This window comes from Oryctolagus cuniculus, chromosome 13 (genome assembly GCF_964237555.1).
Source record: "Oryctolagus cuniculus chromosome 13, mOryCun1.1, whole genome shotgun sequence".
Classification (NCBI taxonomy): domain Eukaryota; kingdom Metazoa; phylum Chordata; class Mammalia; order Lagomorpha; family Leporidae; genus Oryctolagus; species Oryctolagus cuniculus.
The window spans coordinates 30,655,922-30,668,814 of record NC_091444.1 but is presented as its reverse complement, the minus strand read 5'-3'; the positions used below and the strand labels follow the sequence as shown (position 1 = coordinate 30,668,814).

Below are 12,893 nucleotides of genomic sequence, written 5' to 3'. Positions count from 1 at the left end.
TGATATATCAAAGTTTAGAATTCAGTGTTGTATCCCTAACACAGCAAGAGCACTGGAAATCACTTATTGTGTTGTTGTCTCACAGTGGCAGCTCATTTTGATTGCAGAATTAAGTGGATTGAGATTCACAAAAGCAGAAAAGGGGAGGGGCAGATGGGGCGATTATAGGATAAGGTGTACTGCTACTTTAAAATTATGCATGCATGGCCCCATCCAGGCCCCTCCCACTGACCAAGGTACCAGCGGAAAGCTTGGAGCTCAGAGAGCTCATTTGCAGGCCGGCCACCAAGCAGACAGCGCTGTTTCAGGTAACTGCTGTGCAGAATACTTTACCTGGGCACCCAAGTCTTCCTTCCAGCTTCCTGAACTGTCCCCTAAGTACCAAGAGTAACCGCGGGGGGGGGGGGTGATAGCGTTGCCAGGCAACGAGGGACGGTGGTCCTGTGTGAAGAGCCATTTGTCATACTGAGGGACTGGTTGACACACAATAAAGAAATGGTAACTCGGCTTATTTATCAATACAATTACTTACACAGTATTAGAAATCCATATTTAACTTACAAATAGGTAGTCATAAGAGGAAACACTAACACAAATGTGTGCTAACTATTAAGGCATTGGACAGACAGATGGTGTTGGGATTTTAATCAGCTTTACTGTGAGCTTAAAGTTGCTGCACATGCTGGGATAAGGGGAAGGCCCAAGTGCCTTGGCAGCTTTACTGCAGGCACCTGCAAGTTAGCTCAGGATTACAACATTGGATGCATATATAAGGAAACTCTATCAGGTACTTTACCTTGTTAAATTGAGTGGCTTGTGCTAAATCCATAGGGTGCAGGAGCAACCCCAAGTTACTGTGTGCTGGAATATATTATTAATAATTATGTATGAATATAAATCTAGAAGCACTTCATACAGTTAGATATACTCACGTGTAAGTGCCATATATATACATATATACGTAAATTTTGAAAGCTGTAAATACAGAAGGTCATGAAGAAGTTCATGGAAAACTGCATATTATGAAAACAATATGCATGAATTAAGAATTTTGGGCACCAAGATAAATTTGTGATTTCATTTTTTTCCACGAACTTTTTGAAGTTCTTTTGTAAATACCTACTTGGTTGTCCTGTGGACTTTTAAAGTGTTTTCTTTGCCCAAGGAGCTTAAGATTTATTACCCCCCCACACACACCCAGAAAATAAATGTGTTTTACCATCAGCAATGTGCTTCATGATGTTTTTTGAGCTGTGTCCCTACTCAGGGGCCCAAAGTCTTCATGCTCAGGATGAACTTGAATTTTAAAGACACAACAACTTTCCCTTGACTTTCTGTTTTTGATTCTCAGACACCAGCTGCTTGCCACTTATGTCTTCGCCGCTGCTAGGAACATCTTTGGAGTCACCTCCGTGTGAAAACGTGTGTGAGGTTTCCCGAAAATGGAGTATCTCAACGTTACTTGAAGTCCCTTGCTTTGAAGTGTTGCTGGCGAGCGACGTGGGCCTGCTTATTTATTTAGGAGGGCTTTATCGGGAGAAGAATGCTTTGTTGTAAACATGAATTGCCTGGCTCTTTCAATGGGCTTCGGCTTCTTGTTTCAGGTCATTGAAACATTGATCTTTGGCTATTTTGCGTCAATATCCTTGGCTGACTCACGGGGTCTTTTCCCAAGGCTGGAGAATGTGGGAGCTTTCAAGAATGTTTCAGTTGTGCCAAGCCAAGCCACATGTGGACTCCCAGAACGGAGCACGTTTTGTCATAGCTCTGCCACTGCGGAAAGTATTCAGTTCTGTGCCCAGCGGCTTTGTATTCAGGATTGTCCATACAGATCCTCAGCCCCTACCTACGCTGCCCTTTTCCCAGCGGGCCTCCGCAGCTGCATCACAGCCGACAAGAACGATGTGCGCCCTCGCTCTCCTAGCAATTCTACAAGTTTCATTTTTGGAAATCGCAAGAACTGCTTTTCTTCTCCTCCTTCCCCAAGACTGGCGGCGTCGTTTACTTTAGCTGTGTGGTTGAAACCTGAGCAAGCAGGTGTAATGTAAGTAGTAGCGTGGGTGTAAACTTTCCTAGTAGCCTGAAAAAGCACTTAGTCGTGAAGATTAGTACAACCTGAACTCCAAGGCTAGGAAGGACGCCTCACACTGCAGAAGCCCCACAGCCGAGCACTCACTCCTCGGTGAGTCTGTCCTGGTCAGGTTGCAATCCAAACAGCTGTTTCCTACACTGGAAATTTCTGTTTCCTATTGATGAAGTGGACAATGCAAAGAGTGTGTCAAAGTAGCTTCCATGCAGGCAGAAGTGAGTCCACCTGGATCACTTATTGTCTAGTAGATTAGCCACACCAAGTTTGGTATGTTTTAAGGCCTGGGTCTTAGTAATACCAATGAATTGCTTGGCTTTTGGGCTAGGTTCATATAAACAGTTGTCCCTACTAGAGTACAAAATTCCATTAGGCAGATAGATCTCTGAGGACATAGGACTGTGTTTCTTCATCCTTATTTCTCCATGAAGAGGCATATAACTCACAGAAGATGTTCAATAGTATGAGTAGAACATATGCATTGCACTCCCTCTCTGCCAAGATAAAGCATTTAGCTCTTTACTAGAGGGTGTATTCACCTCCTGATTAATTATGGAAAATACAGGTTAGCGTGAGAGGTTCCACAAATCTATTATGCTGCTGATCTTGACCCAAATGCCTCCCATGAGTCTGGAGTCCAGCTTTGCTACCATCATTCCTTGTTTATTTTTTAAAAAGATAGATTTATTTATTTATTTCTTTATTTTGGCAGGCAGAGTGGACAGAGAGAAAGAGAGAGAAAGGTCTTCCTTTGCCGTTGGTTCACCCTCCAATGGCCACTGCGGCTATCACGCTGCGGCCGGTGTACCGCGCTGATCCAAAGGCAGGAGCCAGGTACTTATCCTGGTCTCCCATGGGGTGCAGGGCCCAAGGACTTGGGCCATCCTCCACTGCACTCCCGGGCCACAGCAGAGAGCTGGCCTGGAAGAGGGGCAACCGGGACAGAATCCGGCGCCCTGACCAGGACTCTAGTCTAACCCAGGGTGCCGGCGCCTCAGGTGGAGGATTAGCCTAGTGAGCCGCGGTGCTGGCTCTATTTTATTTATTTGAACGACAGTTACAGAGAGAGGTAGAGACAGAGAGAGAGGTCTTCCATCCGCTGGTTCACTCCCCAGATGGCTGCAATGGACAGAGCTGTGCCAATCCGAAGCCAGGAGCTTCTTCCGGGTTTCTCACGTGGGTGCAGGGGCCCAAGGACTTGGGCCATCTTCTGCTTTCGCAGGCTATAGCAGAGAGCTGTATTGGAAGAGGAGCAGCTGGGATTAGAACCGTCGCCCATGTGGGATGCTGGTGCTTCAGGCCAGGGCTTTAACCCGCTGCGTCACAGCACCGACCCCCCTTGTTAGTTTTTTGAATCACCTATTTTTCATCCTGAGTGGTTTTTTTTTTTAGTTGATATTTTTTTCTTCCTGAACATTTAGAGCGAGTCTGCACATTTTAAATAAGTAGAACAGTATTTAGAGACATTTGCTGCTCCTTGGTATCCTGGAGGGTTTTTGGACCTTCCCCTTGGGATGTAGTCTTTGTAGAGTGTTGGCTGACTCTCTCAAAAACTTGTGAAACACCCCAGAAAAGTCTGTCAATATCAGAAACAAATATAACACAAATGTCTTTGGTGTTTAGTTTCAATTTGCCAAGTGCAAGTTGGCTTATTTTTATTTGAAATTTGGAGTGAATATAATTGCAAACCACTATCCCAAGAAGTTTCTGTATCTACCCTAAAATGAAATAGTTTTCTTACTGTTTGAAATTTCTATAAATCCAAACAAGTATTATGTTACTAGTATCCAAAGATTGTTCAAACATTGTTTCTTGACAAAGAGGACTAGAATGAAATATTTTTCCAAGCTTACAGAAACAAGAGGGGACTTTTAAAAGTTCATAGAAAATGGAAAGAAAAGATAATTTTATTTTGGTGCAAAATTTTTTGAAATCCATGAATAGTGTTTTTGCATAATATGCACTCTCCACAAACTTTTTGAAGACCCCTTGTATCTGTACCAAATTCATCTTCTATTGTCATCATTTTGTATAAATAAAACAGGAGTATTTATAGAGGTGTTAGCATTTGGTTTTGATAGTTCCCTGTATCAAGGTTATTTCCATTCTCAAAACTAAAATACCTATGGGAATTGGGGAAATTTCAGGGTGTTTGCACTAGATAAGTAAAACAAACAAAACATGGATTATCCAATTATTGTTTATTCAGGAGCAGAATAAATCCAGTTCCTAAATATTTTGCTACCTGCCTTCCTCTCACATTTATTATCTACCAAAGCTAGTATGTTTACAAGCAAACAAAATAGCAAGGAAGATAATCAATAACATATTAAGAAATGCATTTTCAGTAAGCTTGGGGAAATAAGTCTGTGTTTGGTAAATACGTTCTTGAGTAATGGTCAAGTTCTCACTTGTAGATTTAGATTCAAGAAAAATGAGTGGTATCAAACTTAAATAGTTTTAGGCTTGGAGGCAGAGGATAAAGGGAGCTCTTTTATTCCAGTGAATTAGAAATATTCAACTTCTGAGGGTTGAAAAAATTGTGTAGAACTTATATAGAATGTTTATTTCTACTTGATATGAAAACACTATCAACTAAATCTATTGCCTAAATTAAAAATGTTATCACAAATTATCTAACATATGTACAAAATATATCAAAGTAGTGGTAGTAAAAGGGTTACTATTAGCATTCCCCAACCTTATTTCTACCTTCCAACTCAAGGAATAGATAGATACAGGTGAGAAGAAGTGATTTGTGAACGACACAATCTTTAAGGAAATTTTAGAAACAACTTTAGTGGTAGTCCTTGGCTGGTCCCACTTTACCTTTGCTTCGTTGGTGCTTCCTAGTGAATCTGATCACTCATTTTTTTGAGGGTCTACTGTGGATCACTCATGCTTCTGTCCTAGAATACTGATAATCTGTTGGAGAAGACAGATCTCTTAGTGCTGTTATCTGGACAGCACTAGGTTAAGTAAGGAGGAACAGTGACCTCTTAACAAGCCTTGAGTAGCAAGAAGTGTTGTGGAATTAGGCATACTCACAGAGGAGAGAACTGTAAGTAAACAAAGGGATCTAGGATGTGAAAGGTATGCCAACAAGATAAAGATAGAAGTGGTCCTAAAAAATGTTACTAGCCTGAATGAGACTTAGCAATTTTCTAAATATTCTCTTATTTTTTCTTTAATCACAGTGTAATTTCATGTGTTCTTTGACAACTAAATGACCTTTCACCCAGAATCACTGACAATATTTTGGTGTCTTGTTTGGGCTATGTGTTCACAGAGAGGTAGCCAGTCAACTCACAGACGCTGTCTTTGGCTTGTGTCTGGTTGATGATGGTAGAAGTAGAGAAGATAGCTGTTCATTCTCCATTTCATCGTAGGAATTAAATAGACTGATTCTGACTTCAGGGCTAGCAATATAGAGCCTTCCATGGACACTAAATTCTCTTTACATTAAAAAAAAAATAAGATGAAGAAAAAGACAGATTTGCACTGATGACTCAGTACTCAAGTGGGATGTAGTTTGTTGTAACCACTTCTCATGAAAGAAATAGCAGAGGAACTAATGAGCCAGTAGATTAAATGTTAGTTTTGTGGAATGACTCAACCACTTTAGTTTCCATCATGGATCTCTAATAAAGGGTGTTGAAGCTCTGGGGAATATATTGTAAATAAGAATTCAATTTTTTTTATTGAAATAAAAATGGCTTCTTCATTGGAATAAAGGTAGCTTTGAATATAATGACATTCAGGCACTTATTCGTAGGGCACCATTTTGAGCGGAGTTTGGGGTCATTTTACCACCACCGTGACTGCTCAATGCTTTTGCATGTCTTTTTGGTTGGATGCTGACCTTTTCTCTCTCTTCTGGTTGCTTCCTAAGGTGTGTTATAGAAAAGACGGTGGATGGGCAGATTGTGTTCAAACTTACAATATCTGAGAAAGAGACCATGCTTTATTATCGCACAGTAAATGGTTTGCAGCCTCCAATAAAAGTAATGACACTGGAGAGAATTCTTCTGAAGAAATGGATTCATCTTAGTGTGCAGGTGAGTAAAATAAAAAATATTTAACATTTGGTTAAACACAAGGATCTGTCTTCCTTTCTCTCCTTTAAATGGCATCCACCCACAAAATCTGAAGCCGTATCTTTTAGAGTGCAGGTGTGTATAAATGATCACTAAAGAAAAATGTTTAAATGACCTAATGTATTTCTTCGTATACTGGTTACCCCCCAAAAAACTGATGTAAAAACTCTCATGAGAACACAAAGACAATCAATGCTATTTGTAGTAATAGGAAATGACTCAGGAAATGTTTATTTTATTTGATTAACATATTTTATTTTGTTTAAAAATGTGTAAGGTCCCTTTTGTCATCTCGTCCTAATTTTACTAGTCATGGCTGTGTTAAAATCCCTGTCTGATTTTTACAGCTGTCTTTCTCTGATAGCATCCGATGATGTGAATGAAATTTGGCTCTTGCATTCAAATAGTGACCTTAGAACTAGTGAACTTTACACTTGAGGCACTCAAAAGGTGTTATATTATTATTGTAGTTGTCAGCCACAGTTTGTAGGAGCTTAGGATCTGTTAAAGGCTGAGAGAGCTGTGAGATGTCTGGTGTTTATAGTCCTCAGAATGGGGGCACAGTTTATTCTTCATTTCTTCAGGACATTGGAATGGCCCAATATACCCAAGAGGATACCCCTGCCTTTCAAACTAGAGCTGCTATTGGCACATGCTCTCAGAGCTCGCAGCTAGTGGCCTGTGTGACCCCCACTCACATTAGAGGGTGTTTGCATATTCAAGTATTTAATGAAAATTTCCTTTGTGCTTTGTTTGTTTGTTTGTTTTTCCACCACAAAGCAGGTAGCAAGTTGATTTCCTAATTTCCTTGGAGGGTCTTGTGACTATTGTTTGGATTTAAGCATTATTTTCGTATAAGTATCTTTCTTTTTTTGTTTATTTTTTGACAGGCAGAGTTAGACAGTGAGAGAGAGACAGACAGAGAGAAAGGTCTTCCTTTTCCGTTGGTTCACCCCCGCAAGTGGCCGTTATGGCTGGTGCGTTGCGGCCAGTGCGCTGTACCGATCTGAAGCCAGGAGTCAGGTGCTTCCTCCTGGTCTCCCATGCAGGTGCAGGGCCCAAGGACCTGGGCCATCCTCCACTGCCCTCCTGGGCCACAGCAGAGAGCTGGACTGGAAGAGGAGCAACCGGGACAGAACCGGTGCCCCAACTGGGACTAGAACCCGAGGTGCTGCACCGCAGGTGGATAATTAGTCAAGTGAGCTGCAGTGCCGGCCCAGTGCCTTTCTTAACAATTAAAATGTGCTTTGAACCTATCTTTGGCCTGAGTATAACTAGGAAATTTTGCCATGTATTGAGAACAGCAATTTTTTTTTTGTTTTGTTTTGTTTTGTTTTTGCAAAGGCAGAGTTAGACAGTGAGAGAAACAGAGAAAAAGGTCTTCCTTCCATTGGTTCACTCCCCAAATGGCCACTACAGCCAGCGTGCTGTGCAGATCTGAAGCCAGGAGCCAGGTGCTTCCTCCTGGTCTCCTATGCGGGTGCGGGGCCCAAGCACTTGGGCCGTCCTCCACTGCCTTCCCGGGCCACAGCAGAGAGCTGGACTGAAAGAGGAGCAACTGGGACAGAATCTGGTGCCCTGACCAGGACTCTAGTCTAACCCAGGGTGCCGGCGCCTCAGGCGGAGGATTAGCCTAGTGGGCTGCAGCGCCAGCCAACAGCAATGTATTAAAAGCCTTAAAAAGTGACGTTTGGCATGGTGGTGGTTAAATCTGTTTGGAATGCCCTCATCCCATATTGGCATGCCTGAGTTTCAGTTCTGGCTACACTTCTGATCCAGCTTCCTATTAATGTGTACACTGAGAAGCAGAGATGATGGCTTAAGAGTTAAAGTTACTGTCACTCACATGGGAAACCTGAATTGTGTTCCTGGCTCCAGGCTTTGGCTTGGCCCAGGCCCAGCTATTGTAGGAATTTAGGAAGTGAATTGGCTGTTTCTCTCTCTCTCTTTCAAATAATTAATTAATTTTTAAAGTCCTAGGAATAAATTTAAAGTTTTCATGCAGAGAGATAACCCTGATTAATTTTAGGAAGGTGTAAACAAAGTAATATTCAGTTGGCACACCATGCCATGTGTATTCTGTGTTCTCAGGATATGAGTTTAGCATATGCAGGTCTCCATGCCTCTAGGATCAAAGGAACAGAAAGAGAGTAGTATGTGTCTGATAGAAGACACTGCCTATGGCTATAGCAAGTGATGGTTTCAGTCTCTGACTGCTTATCTGTTGTTTAGTAGTGGGATGGAGGATCCTTTTATTTTGAAGTTGTCTATTCTACCTACTGACTGATGCAATAGAATTAAGTTTTATTTTTTAATCTTATTTGTTGAAATATTTATTTGTTTGGAAGTCAGAGAGAGAGAGAGAGAGAGAGAGAGAGAGAGAGAGATCTTCTATCTGCTGGTTCACTCCCCACAGAGGGCTGCAACAGCTGGGGCTGGGCCAGGCTAAAGCTAGGGTTTTCTTTGGGGTATCCTACATGGGTACAGGCCCAAATGCTTAGATCATCTGCTGCTGGTTTCCCAGCTGCCTTAGCAGGGAGCTGAATCAGAAGTGGAGCATCCAGTCAAAGGTGGTGGCTTTACTGGCTATGCCACAACACCAGCCCCCAGAATTGAATGTTGAAAGTGTGGCAGCAAACTGCTAAAGAAAGACAATCTAAGGAAGATAGCAAAAGATACGCTTCTTGCATATTTTTGTATCAACAATGATAAAAAACATTGTTTTGACTTTCGTTTTGCCCTGCCTGTGAAACTATGCTGAATTTTGGTAGATAGTAGTACACTGAACATTTTACAAAGAAACTTTAAATCTAAATGAAAAGGGGTAACCATGATTGAGTTACACTTCTGGGAGTAAAAATGCTCTGTGGATGCCTATTGAAATCAACATTATCATTTCAATACATGTCAAATCTGAGTCGTTTCCTAGTTTAGGCAGAATTTCTTTATAAATCTTTAAATTTTTCTCTTCTTTCAAGAAAAGGTTAAAATACTTATAATTTAATGAGACTTCTCTATTTCTTGACACTTTGATATCAAGAGAAAACTTGTTCTTTTCAATTTGTACTTTTATTTATTTTTGACAAGTTCTTTATATTAAAACTACCAAACTAATCAATCATAAACTATTATAAAAACCATTGATATCAGCCATTTATTCTAGTAGTATTTACTCTGAATTCATTCATGTGAAAATTGTGGGCAGGCTTTGTGGTACAATGGATAAGCCATCATTTGGGACACCCACATCCTGTGTCAGAGTGCCTGGGTTTGAGTCCTGCCTCCACTTCCAGCTTCTTTCTAATGTAAACCCTGGAATGTAGCTAATCCTGGTCCAAGTATTTGGGTCCATGCCATCCTTATGGGAGACCCATACGAAGTTCTTGCTTCAGTCTGGTCCACCCCTGGCTTTTTTGGGCTTCTGGGGAGAAAATCAATAGATGGAAGATCTCTCTCTCACTCTGTCACTCTGCCTTTCAGGAAAAAAAAAAAAAAAAAAACCAAGCAAATGAAAAGTAAAAGTATTTAGTCTAAATACAAGGTATGCATAGGTTTTTTAAATCAGACACAAGTTTGAGTATGTTCAAGATATTGCAAATTTATAAGAATCCATATTATAGATGTTTATTAAGAAATGTACTCTCTCTAACTGCATTTCAAATAAATGAAGAAATCTTTTTAAAAACATGTTCGCCCATTAAAAGCTGTTATAAGAACTATTGGGAAGGATAAAAGTCTTGGAGTTGCGGAATCTGATTCAAGGATTGCCCCTTTGTAGCCTTAAGAATGTCAGTTGGCTCAGTTTCCCTATTTATGTGATGAGAAGACTAGTCTAAGTGAAATATATGAAGCCTTTGTGTATTTTACATTAAAAAGTTAGTGGAGTGTGGAGGTAGACACAGTTGATCAAAATAGTGTAAAGCTGCAGAGTTGTGTTTGTCTAGAAAGCAAGTGACAGATCTCATTCCATGTATGGAGTGCTTTTTCCTGCTGTCCCCCCATGCAGTCTGATATTTCTACAGAAACATTTTTTGTAGATTTTATGATCAATTTATAGACACATACAACTTGCTAGTCTTTTGTTGCATACATGCAAAGAATATTTGCTCAAAAATATTTTTAAGAAATATTTATTTGAAAGGCAGAGCGTGAGTGAGGAGGTGAGAGAGATCTTCCATCTGCTAGTTTACTCTCCAAACGACCAAAACAGGCTAAAGCCAGAAGTTAAGAATTCCATCTGCTTCTCCCACAAGGGTGGCAGGGACAGAAGTATATAAGCCATCATCTGCTGTTTTCCCAGGCGGATTGGAAGTGGAGCATCTAGCTCTTGAAATGGGGTTCCAATTTGGGATGCGTCTGTCACAAGCTGCAACCTTAACCCAGTATGCCATGTCACTGGCCCCAGGGACAATATTTTTATAAATTTTGACTTGTAGTTGCTTTGTTATGTAATATATTCAATGTATGATTTTGGGTTGAGTGACTTCTCTCATTCTAGGCATAGGATAGAACACCTAATTAATAATCTGGGACTATCAAGTTTCAAATTGCAAATGTGAAATTACCTTATATTCATATATTCACCCATATTCAAATATGGTCTCAAAATATGGCATGCCTTTCTATGTGTGTGCAAAAAAAGAAAAAGAATCATAACCTCTGTTATGGAGTGACTCAGAAATCAGAATTTAGCTTCTGAATGCCTGTTGATGTAGAATTAAAGAACAGATCTAAGCTTTGCCTTATCTCAGGCAGTATAATCAGTATGTTTCCCATCAGTAAAATCAGAATTCTGTTTTCCCCAAATCAGAAAAAAGTTTCCAATGTGAGCAGAGCCAGACATACTGAACATTAGAGATGTAATTTCCTAAACAAAATAACCCGCCCCAATATTGTTGAAGACATGAATCTAACAGGTTTTATTTCATAACTAGCATTTTGAATCTTCAACCAGTTGGAAAATGATTCATTTTTAAGTTAATATTCATCCAGAGACTTGACTCTGACATCACTGTCAATTTGGATTTCACTTTGGGGCTTAATATATGAACTATTGCAAATTATATCAAACTGGGGTTTATTATATCATTTTTGCACAAAAACTGGAAAAATAAATTTGTACTACTTATTATAAAACAGGGAACACTGAAAATAGCAGATTTCTTGAAGCTTCATTTTTATATTGAATTTGCACAAGCAGCAGTTAAGATACCACTTTTAGAGTCTTTTTGTTTTGAAATGTGTACAATCATTTTTCTTTGGCATTGTTTTAGGATTGGTAGAAAATAACTTGGGATTACATTCATTTAGTTTCATATCATTTAAAAGTAAAAGTGGGGGCCAGCACCATGGTTCACTAGGTTAATCCTCCGCCTGCAGTGCTGGCATCCCATATAGGCATTGGGTTCTAGTCCCGATTGCATCTCTTCCAGTGCAGCTCTTTGCTGTGGCCTGGGATAGCAGTGGAGGATGACCCAAATCCTTGTGCCCCTGCACCCGCATGGGAGACTGGGAGGAGATTCCTGGCTCCTGGCTTTGGATCGGCGTAGCTCCAGCCATTGCGGCCATTTGGGGAGTGAACTAACGGAAGAAAGACTTTTCTGTCTGATTCTCCCACTGTCTGTAAACTCTACCTGACAAATTAAAAAAAAAAAAAAAAAGAAAGTAAAAGTGATTTCATAGAATGTGAGAGAAGAATGGTCATTACCAGAGGCTGGCAGAGGTTGGAGGGAGAAAAGGAGAGGAAAAGGTCAATTAACTGCCTTTAGTTGTAGCTACATAACAGACTGAAATCCTGATGCCCCACTGTGTAACAGGGTAACAATAGACAATAAAGTACTCTACATTCAAATATCTTGAGGAGGGGATATAAAGATATGAATATTTTTTTTTTTGACAGGCAGAGTGGACAGTGAGAGAGAGAGACAGAGAGAAAGGTCTTCCTTTGCCATTGGTTCATCCTCCAATGGCCGCCGCGGCTGGCACGCCGTGGCCGGCGCATTGCGCTGATCCAATGGCAGGAGCCAGGTACTTCTCCTGGTCTCCCATGGGGTGCAGGGCCCAAGCACTTGGGCCATCCTCCACTGCACTCCCTGGCCTGGAAGAGGGGCAACCAGGACAGAATCCGGCGCCCCGACTGGGATTAGAACCCGGTGTGCTGGCGCCGCAAGGCAGAGGATTAGCCTAGTGAGCCGCAGCGCTGGCCAAGATATGAATATTTGAGAAGGTAGATGTTGACCAAAATTTGAACATGACACAATGTTTCGGTACCTAGAAATATTACCTGTTACATACACATGTGCGCTGTTTTTTAATGTATCAGTTACAATAAAGAAATCTCAAAAACTATCCCAGTTTCCTATGAAACTATTCTTTGCCCTTAATTTGTCCCACATGCTTAATAGGAAAAATAGTATCAACAGAATCATCAGTATAAAAATTACTATAATTTGAAGCTAAGCAGAGATTATACTGTGAACCCAGTAAATGATTTAGCAATCAGGTTCACATTTTCTATGCTATTTTGATGTTTCTTTGATATATTGTGAATATAATAGCCACAGGTAAGTCTAGCTACAGTAGTGTGAAAAAGAACAGCTCTGATATGAAGAAAAAAATGCATGGGTAAATAAACTTTTAGGAATCAATAGATGAATGATAGAAGCTTCATAATCATAGCTTATTCATGAAGTATTCTCATTTGATTTATG

General features: G+C 40.5%; 1 protein-coding gene across 6 annotated transcripts in view; it reads left to right on the top strand.

Moving 5' to 3' along the window:
* The first annotated feature begins 214 nt into the window (after positions 1 to 214).
* Positions 215 to 12,893, top strand: part of USH2A (usherin) — an 848,241-nt gene continuing 835,562 nt past the window's right edge. For all 6 annotated transcript variants that reach the window (XR_011381453.1, XM_070055318.1, XM_008268426.4 and 3 more), the window contains exons 1-3: positions 215 to 308; positions 1,352 to 2,044; positions 5,979 to 6,144. Coding sequence is in view for 5 of the 6 variants with exons in the window: in XM_070055318.1 (XP_069911419.1) it covers positions 1,560 to 2,044; positions 5,979 to 6,144 (651 nt within the window). In the remaining variant the exon portion in view is untranslated. The remainder of the gene's footprint in view (positions 309 to 1,351; positions 2,045 to 5,978; positions 6,145 to 12,893) is intronic.